We start from the raw sequence: 23,403 nt of genomic DNA, 5'->3' as shown, positions 1-23,403 counted from the left end.
AGGTTCTCCCAGAAGGCACCCCAAGAAACTCCCGTCGGCTTCCTCAAACTGAAGTGGTTCATGTTTCAAGACTGAAACCATATTTTTCGCGCCGTGACTCGACCGTCGAGTGACTATATTACATTGACGACTTACGCCGTTCTTTTTTTGTTTTGTTTTGTTTGTTTGTTCGTTTTCGTTGTGTTCTGTGTTTTCTTTTTCCTTTTCTTCCTTCTTTCACAGAACCAGATTGTTCTTTCGCGTTACGACACATTTCTTTCATTTATATTGTCACTCTCATTTTTGTATATATATTTTACCCTCATTTACAGCATCGAGACGATGCTTCTTTAGGACAGGGGGTAATGCCACATGCCGTCACATATGAGCCATCTGCTGTGGCACGTACTCGCTTGGGGGTTCGAAGAAGAAGAGAACGTTCTTCTTTTTGGTCGGGTTCCAGTAAAGACGGGGACTTCTTGCTGGCTCTGTTGTTTCGCCCGCGACAATATTGTCACGATATGATTCATCTAGAGGAGCATCGATGAAGACGCTGATGATCGGGCGCGCGCTCTCGGCCATATCGTTGACGCTTGATCGCCCTGTAAATATACTGTAAATACGTCTTCCTAATGTGTTTGCCTCCCCGTAACATCTTGGTGGAAGTGCTGGGGGTATAACGCAAGACGGAGCTCCGCAGCGGCCACCAAGTCGCCACACTAGGCATGTCCACCAGCGGTGAAACTGCGTCAGTGGCGGCCGCCATGCCAACCGTCGTCCTGGCTCCACCCCGTGACCCTGGGACCTTTTCCGGCACTGCTGGCGACGACGTCGACAAATGGATTCGACTCTACGAATGCGTAAGCGCACATTTCAGGTGGGACCCGACCATGATGTCGGCGAATGTCACATTTTATCTAAAGGGAACGGCGAAGGCCTGGTTCGATAACAACGAAGAGGAGCTCACAAGTTGGAGCGTATGTAAGACTAAACTTCGCGAGTTGTTTGGCCAACCTGCAGGCTGCCAGCGTGCTGCCAAGCAAGAGCTTGCCTCGCGTGTGCAGACGCCTACTGAGTCGTACTTGACGTACACTCAGGATGTGCTGACCCTTTGCCGGAAGGTTGACGCCAAGATGACAGAAGCCGATAAGGTTGCGCACCTGCTGAAAGGGATCGCGGACGATGCGTTTAACCTGATCGTGTTTAAAAACTCTTCGACAGTCAACGAGATTATTGCTGAATGCCGACGCTTCGAAGACGCTAAAAGCCGACATATCGCCCACCAATTCGCCCGCCTTCCGAACACGGCAGCGACATCAACGTGTCAGGATGTTCGTATGCCGACTCAGCCTTCAATATCGGAGACCATCACCCGAATCGTTCGACGCGAAATTGAAGCCGCATCGCCCGCACATTTGATGCGAGGAGAGACCTGTGATGCCCCACCTACGATATTCCTTATACAATCCGTTGTTCGTCAAGAACTGGCAAACGTGGGTCTTCAAACCATCTGCTCTGTGAACCACCCTGACAGTTACCCTTCGGCCACCTTCAACCCTCTCCAACTGCGCTACACCACTCCGAACTATCGCGACGCGAATGCGTGGCGGACGCCTGACGACAAGCCAATTTGCTTTCGATCTGGACGTGTTGGACACATTTCACGATATTGCCAAGTCCTTGGCCCTCGTCTTCTCGACCCAACTCATCCAGCTTCCGCTCTCCACCCCGAAGCCAGCACCAGGTACAAAGCCAACCTGACCAGGAAACATCTGCCGAGACCACTACTACAACCGCCCATTACAGCCGCTCACCCTCCCCACGACGCCGACCTTCTCGGTCAACCCCAGCACGCCGTTCCCCGTCCCCGTCTTACTCCCGGCGTTTTCCTTCGGGAAACTAACGGCTGCAGCTCCTGGAGGTGATGCTGCTATTCCGACCTGCTCTCCAATTCCTCTGTTGACGCTCCCTACCAATCAGAACTTGATCGACGTTGAAGTGGATGGCCTACCTGTTACTGCTTTGATTGACACCGGCGTCCATATTTCTGTTATGAGTTCTCACCTCCGCCGGCAGTTGAAGAAAGTTATGACCCCTGCCCCATCACGTGTTGTCCGTGTGGCCGACGGTGGTACGTCTCCCGTAGCTGGCCTTTGTACCGCACGTGTCAGTAATGCCGGCCGTCAAACTTCTGTTTTGTTCACCGTCCTCGTCTGCTGTTCCAATGACGTCATCCTCGGTCTTGACTTTTGTGCGCCCACTCTGCCCTCATCGATTGTTCCGCTGGTACTGTACAGCTTGACCTACCAAGTGTGATTGATTAACCCGGACCAATCAAGAGTCGACTCTGTTCTGCTGGGCACGTCCGTTTGCCGCCGCAAGCCGTGACTTGTGTTGCTGTGACGCCCTCTCCACCAGTCCCCGACGGTGATTATGTGCTCGCTCCCATCACCGCCGTTCTGTTCACGCACAGTGTTGGTTTGCCTCACCCTGTTTCACTATACGGGACAATCTTGTCTTCCTGTGATTAATTTCGGACTGTGTTCACAAGTGCTCCCACAAGGCATTTCACTCGCTATGCTGACGCCCTCCTACGATTACGTTATCTCGACCTTGTCTCCTCCTGATGCTGGTCGCTCGCACACCACCGATATCGCGTCTTCTTCGCCAGATCTGTCTCCCGACCTGAAGAAAATGATTGCTCCAGACCTTTCGCCCCATCATGCTGGACGATCTCCTTCGCCTCCTCTTCTCTTATAGGGACGTCTTTGACCTTTGCGACCGTCCTCTGGGTCAAACCTGCGCTGTCAAGCACCGCATAAACACTGGCGATGCCCATCCGATCCACCGACGGCCATACCGCGTCTCTCCAGCTGAGCGCCGCATCATTCAAAAGGAGGTCGACAAGATGCTTGCCAAAGATATAATCAAGCCATCCTGCAGCCCTTGGGCTTTTCCTGTGGATCTTGTTAAAAAGAAAGATGACAGTTGGCGATTTTGGGTGGACTACCGGCATCTCAACAAGATCACCAAAAAAGACGTGTACCCGCTCCCACGCATAGACGACGCCCTGGATGGCCTTCACGGCGCCAAGTATGTTTCGTCCATCGACCTTCGGTCAGGGTACTGGCAGATAGCCGTTGCTGACATGGACCGTGAGAAGACCGCTTTTGTTACCCCTGACGGCCTTTATCAGTTTGAATTCATGCCTTTCGGCTTATGCAACGCCCCGGCCATCTTAGAACGCATGATGGACACCCTCTTACACGGTTTTAAATGGTCCATTTGCCTGTGTTATCTTGATGACGTCATTGTATTTTCACCGAACTTTGAAACGCATCTCGACCGCCTTTCTTCTATCCTTTCTGTTTTTCGCAAAGCCGGCCTGCAACTTAATTCATCTAAGTGCCACTTCGGACGTCAGCAACTTATCATGCTCGGTCATCTCGTCGACTCAACCGGTGTTCGCCCCGACCCTGACAAAGTTCGAGCTGTGCAGCAGTTCCCCGTTCCGACTTGCACAAAGGAAGTTCGTAGCTTTCTGGGACTGTGCTCCTACTTCCGTCGTTTTGTGAGGAATTTCGCGGAAATCGCACGCCCTCTCACAAACTTACTGAAGAAAGGCGTCTCGTTTTTTTTTTGGTGCTGCACAGGCTGCCGCCTTCTCTACCCTCATCACGTCACTCACTACACCACCTGTCCTGGCTCATTTCGACAGCTCCGCTCCAACAGAACTCCGCACCGATGCCAGCGGCTACGGAATCGGCGCTGTTTTAGTCCAGCATCAGAATGGGCATGCCCGTGTTGTCGCCTATGCCAGCCGTCTCCTTTCCTTAGCCGAACAGAACTACTCTATTACAGAATGGGAGTGTCTTGCTCTCGTCTGGGCACTGGGCAAATTCCGCCCCTATTTACATGGCCAGCATTTCACTGTGACTACCGATCACCACGCACTTTGCTGGCTTTCGTCGCTTAAGGATCCCACTGGGCGTCTTGGTCGCTGGGCACTCCGGCTCCAAGAATACACTTACTCTGTTTCTTATAAATCTGGCCGATTGCACCGGGATGCTGACTGTTTGTCCCGCAATCCCGTGGATCCGCCTGAAGCCTCCGATGACATGCCTGCATGTGTACTCTCGCTCTCCGCTTTAAGCCACATCCGCGATGAACAGCGCCGTGATCCCATTTTAAGTGAGCTTATTCAGAAGCTGGATTCCGCAGCGCCCGATCCTTCCCTTCGCCTCTTCGTGCTTAAAGATGACACGTTATATCGCTACAACGTCCACCCGGACGGACGCGAACTGCTGCTCGTCGTTCCTACGCATCTGCGCTTGAGCGTTCTCGGCTAGCTACATGACGCCCCGACCGCTGGTCACCTTGGAGTCCCCCGGACCTACGATCGCGTTCGGCGTCGCTTCTTTTGGCCCGGTCTTTACCGCTCCGTTCATCGCTACGTAGCTGCTTGTGAACCCTGCCAACGCCGAAATAAACCACCTAAGCCTCCTGCTGGCCTCCTTCAGCCCCTTGACGTCCCAGCTGACCCCTTCTTCCGAGTTGGCCTTGACCTCCTCGGTTCTTTCCCGACCTCTACTTCTGGAAACAAATGAATTGCCGTTGCTACGGACCACTCCACCCGCTACGCAATTACACGCGCTCTCCCTACCAGCTGTGCTACGGACGTTGCTGATTTCCTACTACACGATGTCATCTTACATCACGGAGCCCCTTGTCAACTCCTGACTGACCATGGCCGTTACTTTCTCTCCAGAGTTATCGATGACCTGCTTCGCTCCTGCGCGACAAAACACAAATTTACGACGGCTTACCACCCGCAAACTAACGGCTTGACTGAGCGCTTCAACCGGACGCTTACTGACATGCTTTCTATGTATGTCTCATCTGACCATCAAGACTTGGATGTTGCGGTGCCCTTTGTTACATTCGCTTACAATTCCTCCCGTCATGATACTGCTGGTTTGTCACCTTTTTATCTTCTGTTTGGCCGCGATCCAACGTTACCCTTTGACACGATCATCCCCGATGCCATCTATTTGCCAACTGAGTACGCTCGTGATGCCATTTCCCGAGCTGATGAGGCACGCCAAAATGCCCGCCGTCGCCTTACTACATCGCAAGGCCATCAGAAGCACCGCTACGACTCCCGTCATCGCGACGTTATCTATACTCCGGGTGCCCTTGTGCTTCTATGGACTCCGACTCGGCGTGTTCGACTCTCAGAAAAATTGCTTTCACGGTACTCCGGACCCTACCGTGTAAAACGTCGTGTAACAGATGTCACGTATGAGATTGGCCCGCTCGAGTCATCCTAGGCAACCGTTTCATCACCTACTGACGTTGTTCACGTATCCCGCCTGAAACCTTACCACTCGCCTGGATCATAGCAAGCACCGTGGCGGTGCTTGAGCAGCCGGGGGTCATGTCAGGATATGATTCATCTAGAGGAGCATCGATGAAGAAGACGCTGATGATCGGGCGCGCGCTCTCGGTCATATCGTTGACGCTTGATCGCCCTGTAAATATACTGTAAATGCGTCTTCCTGTTGCGTTTGCCTCCCCGTATATATTTTAATATAGCACACAACTCATACACAGCAATAGACCTTGCTATTGGCTCTCCGGTGCTCTTCGCAACCATTGAGTGGGCTGTTATTGATAATCTGTATGGTAGCGACCACTTTCCTGTTTCCTTAAAAAATACAGGAAACATAAATTTGTGTGTAAATAATCATGTGAAATTTAAATAACAGGCTGCTGATTGGAAGTTCCGAGAACTCTCAAACCTGCCCACTTCATCAATCGTAGACCTAGATACAGATGAATCTCAATCCATGATCACACTGCATATTCTAGAGGCCGCACAGAAATCAATCCCACAGACATCAAATAAAACACAAAACAAACGAAGACCATGGTGGAATGCGGAGTGCAAGAATACCCGTGAAAAGAAAAACAGAGCATGGTCAAAATTCTGCAGGTTTCCTACAGTTGATAATCTAATAGACTTCAAGCGTGCTAGAGCAAATGGCAGGCGTATCCGACGTGCATCCAAACGAGAAAGCTGGCAGTCATTCCTTTCATCTGTAAACTACTACACAGATACACAAAGTATACAACAGACTTAGAGCACTTCAAGGGCGGAGTGCTCACCCAGTGCCTCTGGTCAGCACTGCTGGTGATACACTGGAACACCAAGCAGATGCAATAGGTAAACATTTTGAGTATATTTTCAGCTCAGCACATTGTACAGATTCCGTCATGCGACACAAGCTAGCGGAAGAGGGCAAACCTACCCGTGATAAAAGGCCATCCACTGGAGGGTACAATAGCCCTTTCACTATGGAGGAACTGAAGGCGGCTCTGGGAACATGTAGCAACTCAGCAGCAGGCCCACACAGGATTACATATGACATGCTGAAGCACATACATGAACACACCCTCATAACCATCCTCTTTCTGTTCAAGAAGATATGGTCCTTTGGGCGCCTACCCAAAGCCTGGAAAGAGGCTGTTATCATACACATTCTAAAACAAGGAAAGGAAGCCACACTTGCAGCTAGCTACAGGCCCATTGCCTTGACTAGTTGCTTGTGCAAGGTGTTTGGAAAAATGATAAATCGCCGAAAAAAGATAATGATAATGATAAATTTCCTTGAATATAACGGCCTTTTTGACGAACGTCAAGCTGGATTCAGGTCTGGTCGGTCGACAACTGACCAACTTGTAGCATGTGAGTCCTTTGTCAGGGATGACTTTATCCACAAACAACGCTGTCTTTATGTAATTTCTGACCTGGAAAAAGTTTATGACACGACCTGGCGTTACGGCATTCTCCGTGATTGCACTCTCTTGGAGTCTCGGGAAACATGCTCAATACTATATAGAAAGCTACCTCTCCGAACGCACCTTCGTCGTTCGTCTTGCAAATGTTATATGGAAGCGGTTGATACAGGAGAATAGTGTCCCCCAAGGTTGCGTTCTCAGCTGCACGCTTTTCATAGTTAAAATGAACTCCCTAAGCAGTGTGTTGCCCAAAACGATCTCTTACTTTGTTTACGTAGACGATGTCCAGATCAGCTTTAAATCCTGCAACTTGGCCATCTGTGAACGGCAAATTCAGTTGGGGGCAAATAAACTCTCAAGCTGGGCAGATGCAAATGGGTTTAAATTCAATTGTGGAAAAACCGTCTGTTTAACTTTTTCTCAGCAGCGTGGCATTAGGCCAGACCCCATCACACTGAACGGGCAGACCATAGCCGTTAAACAAGATTACAAATTCCTAGGTGTTGTGGTCGATAAAAAGCTCATCTTTGTTGCGCATATCAAGCAGCTGCGATTGAAATGCTTGAAAGCATTGAACTTACGGTCTGTACCCCATGACTGATGGGAAAGTATTGTTACGGAGAGTTGGACAGAAATGACTTTATTTACAGGAGATGGATGATAGTGAGCGCGCAACCAGGCCTAGAAGCACTTCGTCCTCCTCTTCTTTCCAACCGCTTCTTGTATGCTCGTTACATTCCCCCACAAGCAGACGAAGCCCGTAGGGCGAGTTAGGAGGCATCAGTAGGATAAAAACGTTTCAGGCGAGCAACATGAGTCACTTGCGTTCTACTTGATCGCCGGCCATTGCCCAGGAGGCGAGCTACCACATAACAAAGTTCACTCAAACGTTCCAGGACAACGTATGGGCCGGAATAGTGGGACAGGAACTTTTGACACAAGGCCCGCTTGCGTTGTGGTGTCCAAAGAAGCACCAAGTCGCCTTTGGCGAACGAAACAGGCCCGTGACGCTCGTCGTAACGGTCCTTTGAACGGTGTTGCGAGGCCAAAGTACGAAGGCGGGCTATTCGGCGGGCTTCTTCAGCGAGGCACACAGTCTTTGACACAGAATCGTCGTCGTGCAGAATAAAGTTTAAGAAAGTATCGAGAGGGCTGCGCGGTAGCCTTGCATAGAGGAGATAAAATGGGCTGTAGTTTGTGGTTTCATGTTTCGCCGTGTTGTATGCGTAGGTTATGAAGGGCAGCACGTCGTCCCAGTTCTTATGGTTGGAGGAAACATACATGGCAAGCATGTTGGTCAGTGTTCGGTTCGTCCTTTCAACGAGGCCGTTGGTCTGTGGATGATACGGTGTGGAGTGACGGAATTCAGAAGTGCACAGACGAAGTAGCTCCTCAACGGCGTCCGCAGTGAACTGGCGACCACGGTCACTGATGATAACACGCGGCGGACCATGACGAAGAACTACGGAACGCAGCAGGAAAAGCGCCACACATGCAGCGGTGGAAGAGGGTATGGCTGCAGTTTCTGCGTACCGTGTGAGATGGTCCACGCAAACGATTATCCAACGGTTCTTATTGTTAGATAACGGGAATGGACCCATAAGGTCAATGCCTACTTGCTCGAAAGGTGTACTGGGCGGTGTCAATGGCTGCAGGGGACCTGGTACAGCGGTGGTTGGTCGCTTGTGACGTTGACACGTTTCACAACTAGCGACATAGTGTTTGGTTGTCTGGTACATGTTGGGCCAGTAAAATCGCTCTTGCGTGCGGTGTAGCGTTCGCACGAAACCAAAATGACCAGATATCGCATCGTCATGCATGGCGCGTAAGACGTCGGCGCGGAGACTCTCGGGAACAACTAGAAGAAAACGTGCTCCATTCCCGGAGTAATTGTTCTTATACAGCAACTCATCACGAATGGTGAAGCGACCGCTGCCTTGAGCAGTACGAGCGGCGGCAAACAGCGGATCCAGGTTGAGATCATTGCGTTGCTCTCTCTGAAAGTCTGCCGCGTCGGGGAACGTACGAGTAATGGCGGCGAGATAGTCATCAAAATTCTCAGCTTCGCAGTCGGAAGTCGCAAGAGGAATGCGAGAAAGGCAGTCTGCGTCGGCATGACGACGTCCGCTCTTGTATGACACCACGAAGTCATATTCCTGTAGGCGCAGCGCCCAGCGCGCGAGTCGACCTGATGGATCACGCAAGCCAACCAGCCAGCATAAAGAGTGATGATCGGTGACTTTCTTAAATGGTCTTCCGTAAAGATAACATCGAAATTTCTGCACGGCGAAAACAGCTGCCAGGCATTCCTGCTCCGTAACCGTATAATTGCGCTCGGACTTGCTCAGACAACGGCTGGCATATGCAACGACATGTTCGGCGTTGTTGTGACGTTGTACAAGTACCGCTCCTATTCCGATTCCACTAGCATCGGTGTGCACTTCAGTCGGGCAAGATGGGTCGAAGTGACGCAAGAGGGGTGCTGACGTTAGTATAAATTTCAGTTGCGAGAATGATGCGTCACACTCCGGTGTCCATGTGAAGGATACATCCTGTCGCAGAATAGATGTCAACGGGTGAACAATATCGGCAAATCGGGGTACAAAACGACGAAAATAGGAACATAGACCAATGAAGGAGCGAAGTTCTCGTGCTGTCTGTGGTGGTTTGAAAGAGCTGACTGCTTCAATCTTACGGGGATCGGGTCTGACGCCATCCTTGTCGACTAGATGTCCCAGAACCAATGTTTGACGCTCGCCAAACCGACACTTTTTTGAGTTTAAAACTAGTCCAGCTTTCTCGATGCAACTCAGAACAAGACTCAGGCGGGCGTTATGTTCTTCCAACGTGCGGCCGAAGATTACAACATCATCCAAGTAACACATGCATATCTCCCACTTTAGGCCACGTAATATGGTATCCATGAATCTTTCAAAGGTGGCGGGAGCATTACAGAGGCCAAAAGGCATAACATTAAATTCGAATAAGCCATCTGGGGTCACGAATGCGGTCTTTTCCTTGTCTTTAGATTCCATAGGTATTTGCCAATACCCCGATCGTAGATCAAGCGTCGAAAAATAAGAAGCAGCGTGTAAGCAATCGATGACGTCGTCGATTCGCGGTAGTGGGTAGACATCCTTCTTCGTCACAGCGTTTAGACGTCTGTAATCTACGCAGAATCTCCAGGAACCATCTTTCTTCCGGACGAGGATTACTGGAGCTGCCCATGGGCTGGACGACTCTTGAACAACACCTTTTTTCATCATTTCCTTAACTTGTTCTGCGATAACCTTGCGCTCTGAGGATGACACGCGGTAGGGCTTCTGGCGAATGGGGTGTGCTGAGCCGGTATCTATTCTGTGGCGAGCTCGTGATGATGGTAAATCAAGTGGCTTATCTCCGTGGGTAAAATCAAATGCAGCAACATGTCGAGATAGGACTTGTACCAGTGCTTGACGCTCAGGTGTGCAGAGAGCCTTGCTGATCATACCGAGAATCAGCTCTTCAGAAGGGCGATAATCGCATGGATAGTAAGCAGGAGCGGGCTCTGCTGTGAGTACTGCTATTGAGCTGCATGAAGCTTCATCGAAAAGGGCAATTTTCATGCCTCGAGGCAGAACTACTGGCGTGGCGGAACAATTCAGCGCCCACAACGTTGCGACTCCTCTCGTCAAGCACACGACAGAGCAAGGCACGAGTATACATTTTTTAGCACAGTTAATGCTGATGGGCCTAATCACGAGGTCAACGCAAGGAGCGTCAACAGTAGTTGCACAAACACGAACGGGCGTTAGGCACCATGAGGGGGCAAGCACTGCATCAAGCACACTGAGTGTATTCCTTTCTTCGTCACACGAGCTTTGTTCAGAAAGCGCGGGTAAAAGCACCTCGTTCACATGGATTTCACCATTTCCACAGTCCACAGAAGCGCCGCAGTGTTGAAGGAAATCTATGCCGAGAATTACATCGTGCGAACAGCGGGCAAGGACTAAAAACTCCGACACAAACACTTTCCCAGCCAACGTAACACTTACAGCGCAAACACCGAGGGGGTGGAGCCACTCTCCGCCCACTCCACGAAAGGTAACGGCATCGTCCCATGAAAACATAACTTTGTGGCCTAGGCGGTTCTTGAAAGCGAGGCTCATGACAGACACATTCGCACCAGTATCAACTAAAGCAGAGGTCGGCAATCCGTTAACTAGCACATTCACTTTGTTTTTGATCATCACAGCAGGCAGAGGTATTTCATCCAAAGACCGTCCGGCGACCTCACCTCCATCGGCCGCGGATGCTAGTTTCCCGGCGGGGGCGAAGATGCACGGCGCCGAGGGGACGGAGAACGACGAGGACGGTTAATTGGTGGTGTCAGGCTGCGGTCAGACGCTGGCGAATCGCTGCGTCTGATCTCGCGCGAGAAACGGTCCGTGGGAAGTGAACTGGTCCATGGGTCGTGCGAAGTACGGGTTCCAGGTGGCGAAAACATCGGCGGTGTCCTTCGTGGCTGACGGTGTTGGCGACAGTAACGAGCTATGTGTCCCGTGGAACCGCAGCTGTAGCACACGGGAGGGTCACGGTTCACTGTATACTCTTCAAAACCAATGCTTGCTCTCTGTGGGCGGTAAGCGAGTTCGTTCTCTCTTGGGTAACTCGCCTCCGGTGTTCGCTGGGATCGGTTGTATCGGTCGTAATTGGGGTCCTGGTAGTAGGGTCGACGTTGCTCTGGTCGCGTCCCGGTATCATAAGTCACGGGGCCTTGGCGATAATACCGTGGCTCTGCCCATCGTGATCGAGCGTCAGAGGGAGCGCCGCTTTCGTAAACAAGTGGTGGCTGTCGAGGCGGGAGTCTATATTCCGCTGGATACTCGGAGAAGGATGAAACGGTTGTCTCAACAGCTGGGGACGAGCATGGGTGATAAGTATCGCGGTGAGTCACTTGTGAGTGCAGGCTGAGCTCTTCTCGAACTATTTGACGGATCGTTGAAGCAAGATCGAGCGACTGGTCGTTATCTATGCTGGCAACGGTCGTAACGTTGGCTAATCTGCCAAACTTCGGCGTAACGCGCCTCGTCTTAAGCTGCTCGAACGTGCGGCAGTGCCGGATGACGTCGGCGACAGAGGCCAGGTTGTCTTTAGCAATCAGAAAGCTATAAACGTCCTCGGCGATTCCTTTTAGGATGTGCCCGACTTTGTCTTCCTCGGACATGCCAGAGTCCACCATCCTACAGAGTTTTAGCACTTCCTCAATGTGCTTCTAGGCCTGGTTGCGCGCTCACCATCATCCATCTCCTGTAAATAAAGTCATTTCTGTCCAACTCTCCGTAACAGTTGTGGTGGAGGTGCTGGGTAGAACTGGCAGAGGCTGGAACAGGCCGTTGCTCTTCCGCGTCGCGGGACATCTCCAACTCCGCTGGGTTCGGTGGAAGTCCAGCAAGGCGGCGGCTTCGACGAAGAACTTGCGGTATAACCTCCGTCTTCGGGTGTCGATTACCCAGCACCTTCCACCACAACTGTTACGGAGAGTTGGACAGAAATGACTTTATTTACAGGAGATGGATGATGGTGAGCGCGCAACCAGGCCTAGAAGCACTTCGTCCTCCTCTTCTTTCCAACCGCTTCTTGTATGCTCGTTACAGTATCTTTAGTGACTGTCTACTGAACCTTCTGAACAGCGTTGTCCTGTCACGTATTGACTATGGCTCGGTAGTATACGAATCAGCGTCAAAGTCTGCGCTAAAGATGCTTGACACCGTGTACCACCTTGGGCTCCGTCTGGCCACCTGTGCTTTCACAACTAGCCCAATAGCCAGCCTGTATGTTGAGGCGAACAAATGGTCACTGGAACGACGAAGGCAGTGCACAAGCATAGTGTATGCCACTAAGGTGCGTTCTCTTGCAGAGCATCCATCTGGTGAACTCTTGCGGGACACAACCAACACCGAGTTGTTCTTGAGGCGACCATCAGCATTGCCACCATATCCCGTTAGAGTCGCATCACACATTTAAAGCCTGCACATACTGGTCTCCAACCTCCAGGTGGTCCCTAATAAAGACACCATTGCGCCGTGGGAAATGCATGCTGTTAACTGTGATATGTGATTTCTTGAGGTGGGCAAACATGGGTATCCGCTCGCAATAAATCAGAACTTTGTGTACTTGCAGGCAAAATACAGTTGTGCCGAGTATTACACTGATGCCTCTAAGTCCTCAACTGTCGCATGTACTGTAAATGGGCCTCAATTCTCCGAATCGAAAACAATGAACGAACATACAAGCATATTTACCGCAGAATGCTGTGGCATCCACCTTGCCGTAAGGCACATCCTACAGAAGACACAACCAGCCTCCATCATATACACAGACTCCCTCAGTGCGGTGACTGCGTTGTCATCCGGTAAAAAGCACAAAAATCTAGTAACTACTTTCCTTCTAAAATGTCTCATGTCGGCTCACAAATCCAAACTTAAAATCACGCTATGCTGGGTACCGGGGCACTGCAACATAGCTGGCAATGAGGTAGCTGACAGACTTGCGCAGTCAGCTGCTCTCCGTAATTCTATTGACATAGATAGTATACCCTACGAGGACCTCAGGCCACAGATTAGAAACAGAATCCATCGGCAATGGCAAGAAGAATGGGATGGAGCAATTGAAAACAAACTGCGCACAATAAACCCCATAATAGGAAGATATGCTACCGAAAAACGCGACAGATATAAAGAGGTTGCACTATGCAGGCTTATAATAGGACGCACACATGCAACACATTCACATCTGTTAAACAGTTCTCCAGCACCGCACTGTCCAAAATGTGGTGATCGACTGTCCGTCATTCATATTCTAATCATGTGCAAGGGGCTTGAACCAGACAGGAGACGTCACTTCCAAGAACTGTACAGAAATCAAATACCTCCGCTCCGCACCCATCCTTCTTTCTCGGCGACTACCAAATGTTTTCACTAAAAAGAGTTTTTAAGTTTTTAGCTAGTGTAGGTTTCCTACGTGCAATTTCATATTTCCATTGAACTCAGCCGTGTCTCATTCCCGAGGAAAATGGCTGAGATTTTTTTATCTTACATGTCAGGCGCTCCGCACTCCTTGCCCTGACAAGGACTGTTGCTGAGGCTGCGTGACCTTGTAAATCTCATACGCTTTGCCCATAATCATCAAATGTAATCATTACTCAATTATTTTAGGCCCTATACACCACTGTTTTTTATCCTTCTCTTTTACTGCTTACTAACCTGAGTCGACCATCAACCTTGTGTTTGGCGCTCTTTGGCCACAGTTGCCCTTGCGCCACAAAAATCTACGATTAACTAATTAACTTGCTGAACGTGATTCAAAGTAATCTTTCGAACCTCACATTCCGTGTACGAGTTGGTAACATCTTATCTCGTCCAATTACCCAAGAGAATGGTGCACCACAGGAAAGTGTGCTGAGTTGCACACTGTTGTAAAAATCAACTCTCTCCATAGTGTCATACCACGCACAATGTTTTATTCTGTGTACGTGGATGATGTGCAAATCGGTTACAAATCTTGTAATCTTGCTATCTGCGAGCGACAGGTGCAGCTTGGCCTCAACAAAATTTCCAAATGGGCGTACGAGAATGGATTTAGACTAAACCCACGAAAAGGCACGTGCCTCCTCTTCTCGAATAAAAGAGGTATACAACCAGACCCCGTTATTGACCTTAATGGAGAACGGCTATCTGTGAGACATGAATATAAATTTTTAGGCCTCATCTTAGATTCTAAGTTAAGTTTTGTCGCGCATCTGAAGTACCTGAAAACAATGTACCTAAAGGCTATGAATCTGCTGAAGCTCTTGTCACGCACTTCATGGAGAAGCGACAGGAGATGCCTTCGTAACTTATACAAAAGCCTGGAACGGTCACGCCTTGACTACGGAGTCATAGTTTATCACACTACACCACCTAGTGATTTAAAGATGTTAAACCGCGTTCACCATCTGGTCATTCGACTTGCCACTGGCGCCTTCAGGACTAGCCCTGTAGAAGGCCTGTATGTTGAGTCGGACGAATGGTCCCTGCATATCCAAAGAGCGTATTTAAGTTTACCTTACTCCCTGAAGGTAAAGGCAGATGTAGAGCACCCATGCCATTCCACTATGAGCGACATATCCGCTGCCAGGCTTTATCGAAACCGGCGGTTTGTGAGGACTCCTTTGTCCCTGCGTGTAGAAGCGTTGGCTAAAGAAACAGGCATAATACTTCCATAAAATGTCTTAACGGCTCCCAGCCGGCTTCCACCACCTTGGGAGTGGCAGACTATTGACTGAGATGTCTCTTTTATAGAGATTTCCAAGCACGCGCCTGAGACTCATATACCGTTCGCACTTTCTCGAGCTTCAGGCGAAGTACTCGTGTGCAGAATTTTACACAGACGCTTCCAAATCTCCTACTGGTGTTGCTTACGCAGCTCTAGGACCGTCTTTTTCAACGTCTGGTGCATCAAATCCACATACAAGTATTTTTAAAGCTGAAGCATACGGAATCCCCTCGGCAGTTAAACTAATGATGTTACCTAATGAATGTTACCAAAGCAATTGTGTTCACAGACTCATTGAGCGTCGTTAGAGCTCTAATGAATCTACGAAAACAGAAGAATTCAGTTTTTAACGAACTCTACAGCGGGTTATGCTCAGCTTACCTGGGCAACCAAGTAATCATAGTACGCTGGGTAACTGGCCATAGAGGCATAAAAGGCACTATAGCTGCAGACGAAAGTGCCACGTCAGTAGTTTTTGAATATACAGACAGAAGCATAGCTATCCCTCCCACAGACTTAAAGCTTTTCTTGCGCCATCTAGGCAGATCTTGGAAAAGGCAGTGGGGCAGCAAAGTTTCAAACAAGCTACATATGACTAAACCAAGAATAGGGAAATGGATGTGCGAGAAAACAGCAAGACACAAGGCAGTTCGTCTTTGCAGGTTAAGAATAGGTCATCCCTATGGCACACACTCTTACCACCTTTCTGGAAGTGATCCTCCAAAATGTGATAGGTGTGGCGACATTCTTACAGTCCTCCATGTTCTTGTACAGTGCTCTGAAATAGAAGTTCAGCGTAAAACGTACTTTTATCTCGCATATCGTGAGCATATCCCTCTTCACCCAGCATTCTTTCTTAGCCATGAGCCGCGTTTTGATTGTAATGAAGTCTTAAAGTTTTTAGCTGACGTAAACACTTTACAAATCATCTGGCCAGGGTATCTGTAGCACAGATACCCTGGCCGTCTTGCAGGCGGCAGCTGCAGTGCAAAATATTTTTTACAGCACGGTGCCTCTAAGCCCTTGACTTCAAAGAACCACTTGCGGCACAATTGCTATTGTGTACGTTTTAGTATATAATTAGTTCGTAACGGAATTTTTTTATTCAATACTCTAATTATTACTCATTGTCATTATTTTAATCTCAATATATTTTACGCAATTTACAGCGACTTGCTTTCAGGCATTTTTACAGCCACTTTACATCAACCATTTATAACTCATAGACCACTATTTATAATACATTGAAAAACCGCCACCATATGTCATGGCGCTCTTTGGCCATATCTGGGCCTTGCGCGAATAAAACCAAATTATTGTTAGTCAGGGATGTCACGTGGCCACTCGCCAAGCTGTGGTCGTGTTGCGCTGACGGCGAACCCTGATCGGCCGATCCCACGGTATGGGCACCGGCGGTTGACGTGGCCCGCTACTCCGCAGTGATAGCAGAGCGGACGATCGTCGGAGCGCGACAAATATCAGTCTGCCTTTGCATGCTGCGCGGGGCGACTGGTTGCCGTACTGGCGGCCGCGGCGATGGACGACGGAACTGCGGCTTTACTAGGCCCTGGCGCAGGCGCGTAGAGGGAATGTGACGGCGGGCTACGGCAGCGTATGTCATCGCTTCCGGCTGAGGCTACGGCGATTGAGGGACTCCGAGAAACTGTTGGATCTCCTCGCGCACGAAAAATTAATTAAATGAAGTTATGTGGTTTTACTTGCGAAACCCACAATCTGATTATGAGGGACGCCGTAGTGGGGGACACCACCAGGGGTTCTTTAACGTGCACCTAAATCTAAGTACACGGGTGTTTTCGAATTTCGCCCCCATCGAATAACGGCCGCCGTGGCCGGGAGTTAATCCCGCGGCCTCATGCTTAGCTGTCGAACACCATAGCCACTAAGCAACCACGGCGGGTTCCTCGCGAACGACGTCGGCAATCGAAGTTACTTGAGGCTGTGTTGAAGGGAGAAACTTCTGACGCTCCTCCTGCACGACCGCTCTGATGGTCTCGCGCCGGTCGTCGGTGCCTATTGATTGATCTCTGGCACAGTTTGTTGAGATTGCGCGGCGGTTGACTTGTCGGTTCCACGTTTACAGTGTTTTATCGCTGTTGTTGGCCTCGCTAAGAAACTCTTCGATGGTCTTCGGTGGGCTTCGTATCATTCCGGCGAAAAGTCCTTGCTCCACACCACGCATGAGTAGGCGAACTTTCTCCTCGCACATTTCTGGGTCTGCGTGGTGCAATAGACGGTTCATTTCTTCCGTAAAGATGACAACGTTCTCGTTAGATAGCTGCACTCGGGTTATAAACAGAACTTCGGCCCTTTATTTCTGGACAACGCTGGTGAAGGATGCCAAGGAAGTTACTGCGGAACAGGTCCCACATTGTAAGCGTGGACTCCCGGCTCTCGAACAATCTCCTCACGGCATCTTACAAGAAGTACACGTGGCATAGCTTATCCTCAGAGCTCCAGTTGTTGAAGGCGGAGATTCTTTCGAAAGTCTCGAGCCATGATTCCGTATCCTCCGACGAAGATTAGCGAAAGGTAGGCGGCTCCTTGGGTTGTTGAAGCACGATGGGGGACTGCTTAGTGCTTGTTGACTTGGCCACGACCTTCCTGGTCGTCTCAGGCAAACATCCGTGCTCCGGGGGCAGTCCCTGCACCCTGCCGCTACCTTGCTAGCCCTTCGCAACGTTGTTCTTGTCGTCCTGGGGGTTCGGGCTTGGATCACGGCTTTGCGGGGGCGTACGGTACATGAACGCACAAGCACTTCCACCAGATGTAACGTTGTAGTGATCGTCAAGAACACAGTAGCAAAGCTGTGAATGACGAGACTAAGTTTTTATTGGGCGAACTTGTGCCCACAAAAGCAAGTGACACCCGAAGCACAATGATAGCGGCGAACACAGTCGACGATCGCTCAAATCTGATCCGCGGGTCAAGCGCCTCGGCTTTTACACATGAGTCATCGAAGGTTGCAGAGTAATCACTGGTGCCTGCGTATCTTTAGAAAGCACTGCACAATTCGCGTCGTGCATACAATCACATTACAAAAGCTTCGGTGATAACACACAACTGATAGAACCATCGATAACATTCGAATATGTTCCAATCATGCAGGGGTGTCCTGCTCTGAGAGGTAACTTTAACTTGTCAGTGGGTGAAATGCAGTCCTCGAGAAGTGGAACAACAACTACGTTTGTCAGTAGAAAATTTTGCAGAATACATGACCGAAAGTTGATGTTCTTTAGGTCAACCGAAAAAATTGAAGTTTAACGTTTGTGACCTTGCTGAGAGCTTCTGATTTAATGGACCGAATGGAAAAGCACACTCTACCACAGATAAAGTTATTCGAATCTGCACTAATATTGTCATCATTTTATGAATTAAAGCCGGACAATGAAACTAGCGACAACCGGTGGTCCGGTGATTGTCAGTTTGGCTTTTCGACGCAGAGAAGCACGTAATAAACTTCCGATTATTCCGTAGGTTTCTTCTTTTTATTGCGTCAGCATTAATGTTGTTCACCCACTTTCTGGGAGCTATATATCTACGTACGTTTTGCGTCTAACCATTTTCCCCTCTACCTGGGTCACTGCATCGTCCATGCCTGAATGGGTAGCGCATATCGAGCTACTGTTCTGAGGGAAGAGTGTTCGAAATCAACCGTCGGACCAACATGGGTGACTAAGTCAGCGGCAATGTGTGCACACGTTCTGCCTTTTAACGAATCTCTTTCACGCCTGCATGAATCATTGTGGATACAGAGCTGGGTAGACACTGCTGTTTAGCGAAACTCTATGACGCCAACTTGGTATGTATGCACGTGTGTGTGTGTGTGTGTGTGTGTGTGTGTGTGTGTGTGTGTGTGTGTGTGTGTGTGTATGTATGTATGTATGTATGTATGTATGTATGCATGTATGTATGCATGTATGTATGTATGTATGTATGTATGTTATGAACACTGGGTATGTGCAACTCGATCTGTCCTGGTCTTTAATGCGCCTCTGATGCCAACTTCAATGAACGTCTTTGACGCCAATCTAGTATGTGCCACCGGGAATGTGCTCCCCTAAAATGACAAAAAGGTCCCTTAAAATTCTGCGGTGCTGAGCAGAATTGAACCCACGTCACAAGGGTTCCTCAAGGACAGCTACCCGAAGCCGCAGCATGCTGCGCCACAAATTGACTGGGTATGTGCGGCTCTTTAATGAACGTGTTTCACGCCAACGCTTTAGCGAGAGAATGCACTTGTTATGTACCGTTCTTAGGTTAACCTCTCCCCAACTTAGGCTATGTGTCACTGGGTGTGCGGCAAGCGGATAAACAATTCTCAGAGTTCGCAGGCACCGGCTCGCCACCCTTCTGACCTCGAAATCCACGCGCGGACTTCTCCGCAGTGTCACCAGAAAGAGACGTGTGAAAGGAGCCCGGATAATGCACGACGTGCTTCTAAGCGTTCGCACGTACCGGCGCCCCATGCATTTCGGAGGCCACCCGCAGGCTTGGCGGCTGTAGATGGCGCCGAGTGCTCTTAGGGAACACTTTTGATGCATCGCGAAACGTAACATGGACACAAGAAGGCACAAGTAAAATAAGCCGGTAGATCCCACCCCCTGTGGGAATCGATGCTATGCGAAGCAGTGTGCGGGGACCCTATCAAGTTAACAAAACGACCATGAGAGCACCAAGACGTAGGCGGCTTTTTCATGACCTACATGAGACGAAAATTCATGACATTCACGTCATGAGTCCTCAAGAGTCCCTTTAGCAATGCCGACGAGACCTTTAGGCGAAAACCTTAGCCATGCTCATGACTATGATTTCAACCATTGATATTTTGCCTTTTCCTTCACTTAGTACCACAGCCGAACCCATTGCAGTGGTTCTTAAGTGTTAATCTTTTTTGCTGAGTCATTGTAATTTTTGCTGAGTCATGCTCATGACTATGACTTCTAGCACCATCCTTCAGTGTTTCCTTCACTTAGTACCCACGTCAGAACCCCTTTTAGTGGTTTTTGAGCGTGAATCTTTTTTCGCTTAGTCATTGTCATTTTTGCTTTGTCATGCTCATGACTATGATTTATAGTATCATCGTTTAATGTTTCCTTCACTTAGTACCAACGTCAGAACCCATTGCAGTGGTTTTTGAGTGTTAATGTTTTTTCGGTGGGTCATGTCACCTTAGCCGGCTGTTTCATGACCTACATGACATACATGTCATAAAATTCATGTCATGATATGTTCGCCATACACTGTTGTCATACTATGCCAATTTTGGTACCTACAAAGTTAACGAAACGACCATGAGAGCACCAAGACGTAGGCAGCTGTTTCTTGACCTACATGATACACATGTCATGATAGTCATGTCATGCCCTATCATTTATGTTCGTCATACACTTTTGTCATAGTACGCCAATTTTGGTAAATACCAAGTTAACGATACGACCTTGAGAGCTCCAATACGTAGGCGGCTAGATAGCTAGATAGATACTGTCAAAGTAGCAAATGTTCGTCAAAAAATGCTTCCCATTTAAAAGACAACACACAGCGCTACTTACTTGTGCCCTCTTGTGTCCGTGTAGCGTTTCGCGCTGCATCAAAAGTGCCCCGCATGAATCACCAACAAAACCACATAGCTACCCTTGTCGGCTCTAGGGAGGCGCCAAAGTGGAGACCCGCTGCAGTACACGCCTGATACAGAATTTGTTTCGGCGGAGGCAGTACGTTGTGTCTATATATTGATTCAATGATAAATGCATCGCCATCGACATTTTCGTGAGATGGGTTTTACAATGTTGTTTTCTTTTTCCAGGTTCGTTGTGCCACTTGGAGAGGAAGATGTATTCCTAGCCCAAAACCCAATTACGCACCAGTCGGGCATGCTTTACGATGTGATATTTATGCTGAACGGCACGATGAACGTTATAACGCCGGTCAGTTTCAACTGTGTAGAAATTATGGGCGCCATCGACAAGTACAATGTAAGAATTTCTTCCATTTATGTTTCGGGCGAAACAACTGTTTTATTAGAATATTCCTAATATGCCTCCATAATTCGCGGACTGAATATAAGCATAGGTGAATACCTAAGCAAATATTCATAGACTCCAAAGGCCACCTTAATAATCCTCATGAAGCGCGCAAAAATACTGATCAAGGGGTCAGGCAAGGCGACAATTTTTTATATGCCGATGATTGCATGCTTCGAAGTAGCATTCAAGCTATTCGACTCAGAAGGATTACAAATGATGCTAAATGGGAATATCTCAGCAACCTACAGTTTCCAGGTGACATTGTCCTCTTCGACAACGGTGGGGGTCAACTGCAAGAAATGATTGAGGGCCTTAGGCTAGAAAGCGCAAGAGTAGGGCTGAAGATTAATAGGAAGAAGACAAAGGTGTTCACTACTTTGTTCAAGAGCCTATCAAGAGAACAAGAATTCATGTTTGGGAATCAGCCCATAGAGTCTGTGCCAGAGCACAGTTACCAAGGTCAATTACCCTCAGGGGACGCTGCTCATGAGAAGAAAATTCACGAAGCCAGGAGTGCAGAGCATACGGCAGGCAATACTAAAGCACGATCAGCCGCTTTCCGCTATCCCTGAAAAAAAATGTGCACATCCCACGCCCTGTCGGAATCGAGGTTATGCGAAGCATATTGAAGGCAGCTGGCTATGCAGAATTGTCTGGGGTTCCGCAAAATATTACCAGGTTGACCAATGTGTTTGTGTAAATTCTCTATTTATGTGTTTGACACGAGCACAGTGAACTACAATTGACGCGAGAGTGCCTGGGACGACAGCTGCAAGAAGATGCTGCAAGAAGATTGTATGCTTTCTACAAGCGATAGAATTTATGTGAAATCTAGAATCCATCGCCGCGCTGAACGAAAGTGCAGGAAGACAAAGTCACCATCAGACTTATCTATTTCTCGCCTTCGTCCTTTTCGAGCCGTGGCACTAAAGCAAGGTCCCAATGTAGTGGAAGTGGCTGAAGATTACTGCCATTTACTTGTAGGCGCATCCACCTCACCGACATCGCTTTTGGCCTATCGCCCTAGCCAGCTGCGTCGGCAAATGGAACGCATGGTGCTGACAACATTGGAATGGCTCTTGGTAACAAAATGGCACCTTGCCAGATTTTATTAATGGATTCCGCAGGGGACGGTCATCTATAGACGGTGTTATCGACCTCGTATCATACGTTGAACAGGAAAAACAACGTCGGCGATTCAGTGGGTGCAATTGTTTAGGACATAAAAGGCGCTTACGATAACGTACTTCACGAATCCATTCTTGATGCGCTTGGTCGACTCTCTCTTTATTTCTTTCTCTCTATCTATTTATTCATATCTCTCTTTCCCTGTTTCTTTCTTTCTCTCTTTCTTTTTTAATTTCTCTCGCTCTTTCTTTCTTTTTCGTCCCTGGCAAGTGCCACTGAGCTTGGACCTTTTCTGCATTACCGCTAGTATCGGCCCACTTTTCAGCGTGACACCACCGCCGACACTTGTGAGCCTATAAAGCTTCGCATAAAAAGTACTTTGCAGCTATATCAGGCGTTGTTTGAGGGCTACCTACGATACAGCATGCCTGTGCTTTCCAATATACTTATAACTTGTCTTCGCTTAATAGAAAGCCTTCAGGCCCGAGCTCTACGAACATGCCTAGGCCTGCCGTGGTGTGCATCGACTTCCGGCACAATAGAGGAATCACGGGCCTATCCAATTCAAGTTTACATGTCCTGTGAGCCACTTCGAGTTCACCTCCTACTGCTGACTCCACACACACACCATCCCTTGTCTTCAATTCAAGAAAACCGCCCAAGCTGCAACTACTGAAAATGCCTCACTACTACAAGGTACAACGACCTTGTCAAGTCATTTTAGCTCAAAAGAAGAACCTTTCCCACCCCTCACCGCAAGTTAAACAGAGCACAGGCAACCACCCTTCGCCTGTTACAGACCAATACATACCCCTCCCTCAGACGCTATGACATCATACACCCCGACATCTACCCAAGCCACACGTGCAAGATCTATAAAACTCAATCAGCAGCACTCCTCCACATGCTATGGGAGTGCAAACATCAGTAGCCAGACCTTAATACCGTGACCCTCTCGTCGAGATGGCACGCTGCCCTGCGCAGCTCCCATCTCGATGACCAATTCTGGGCTACCCAGCAGGCCTACGAAGCGGCGAGAGGCCAGACTTCGGCTTCCATCGTGGGAGGCCTAGGCCAAGTCGACTATACTGCTGGTTCTCAATAAAGTTCTCTCTCTCTCTCTCTCACAGGCATATCATAGCCTCAGACTTCGCGG

The 23,403-nt window shown here is 49.0% G+C and overlaps 1 protein-coding gene across 2 annotated transcripts in view; it reads left to right on the top strand.

The window, feature by feature from the left end:
* LOC119449070 (probable 4-coumarate--CoA ligase 3) overlaps positions 1-23,403 on the top strand; it is a 193,951-nt gene that overhangs the window by 38,734 nt on the left and 131,814 nt on the right. For both annotated transcript variants that reach the window (XM_049666240.1, XM_049666239.1), the window contains exon 5: positions 20,900-21,068. In XM_049666240.1, the coding sequence (XP_049522197.1) occupies positions 20,900-21,068 (169 nt within the window). The remainder of the gene's footprint in view (positions 1-20,899; positions 21,069-23,403) is intronic.

The sequence above is a fragment of the Dermacentor silvarum genome, chromosome 4 (genome assembly GCF_013339745.2).
Source record: "Dermacentor silvarum isolate Dsil-2018 chromosome 4, BIME_Dsil_1.4, whole genome shotgun sequence".
NCBI lineage: Eukaryota > Metazoa > Arthropoda > Arachnida > Ixodida > Ixodidae > Dermacentor > Dermacentor silvarum.
The sequence above is the reverse complement of the archived record's forward strand: the minus strand, read 5'-3'. Positions and strand labels throughout refer to the sequence as shown.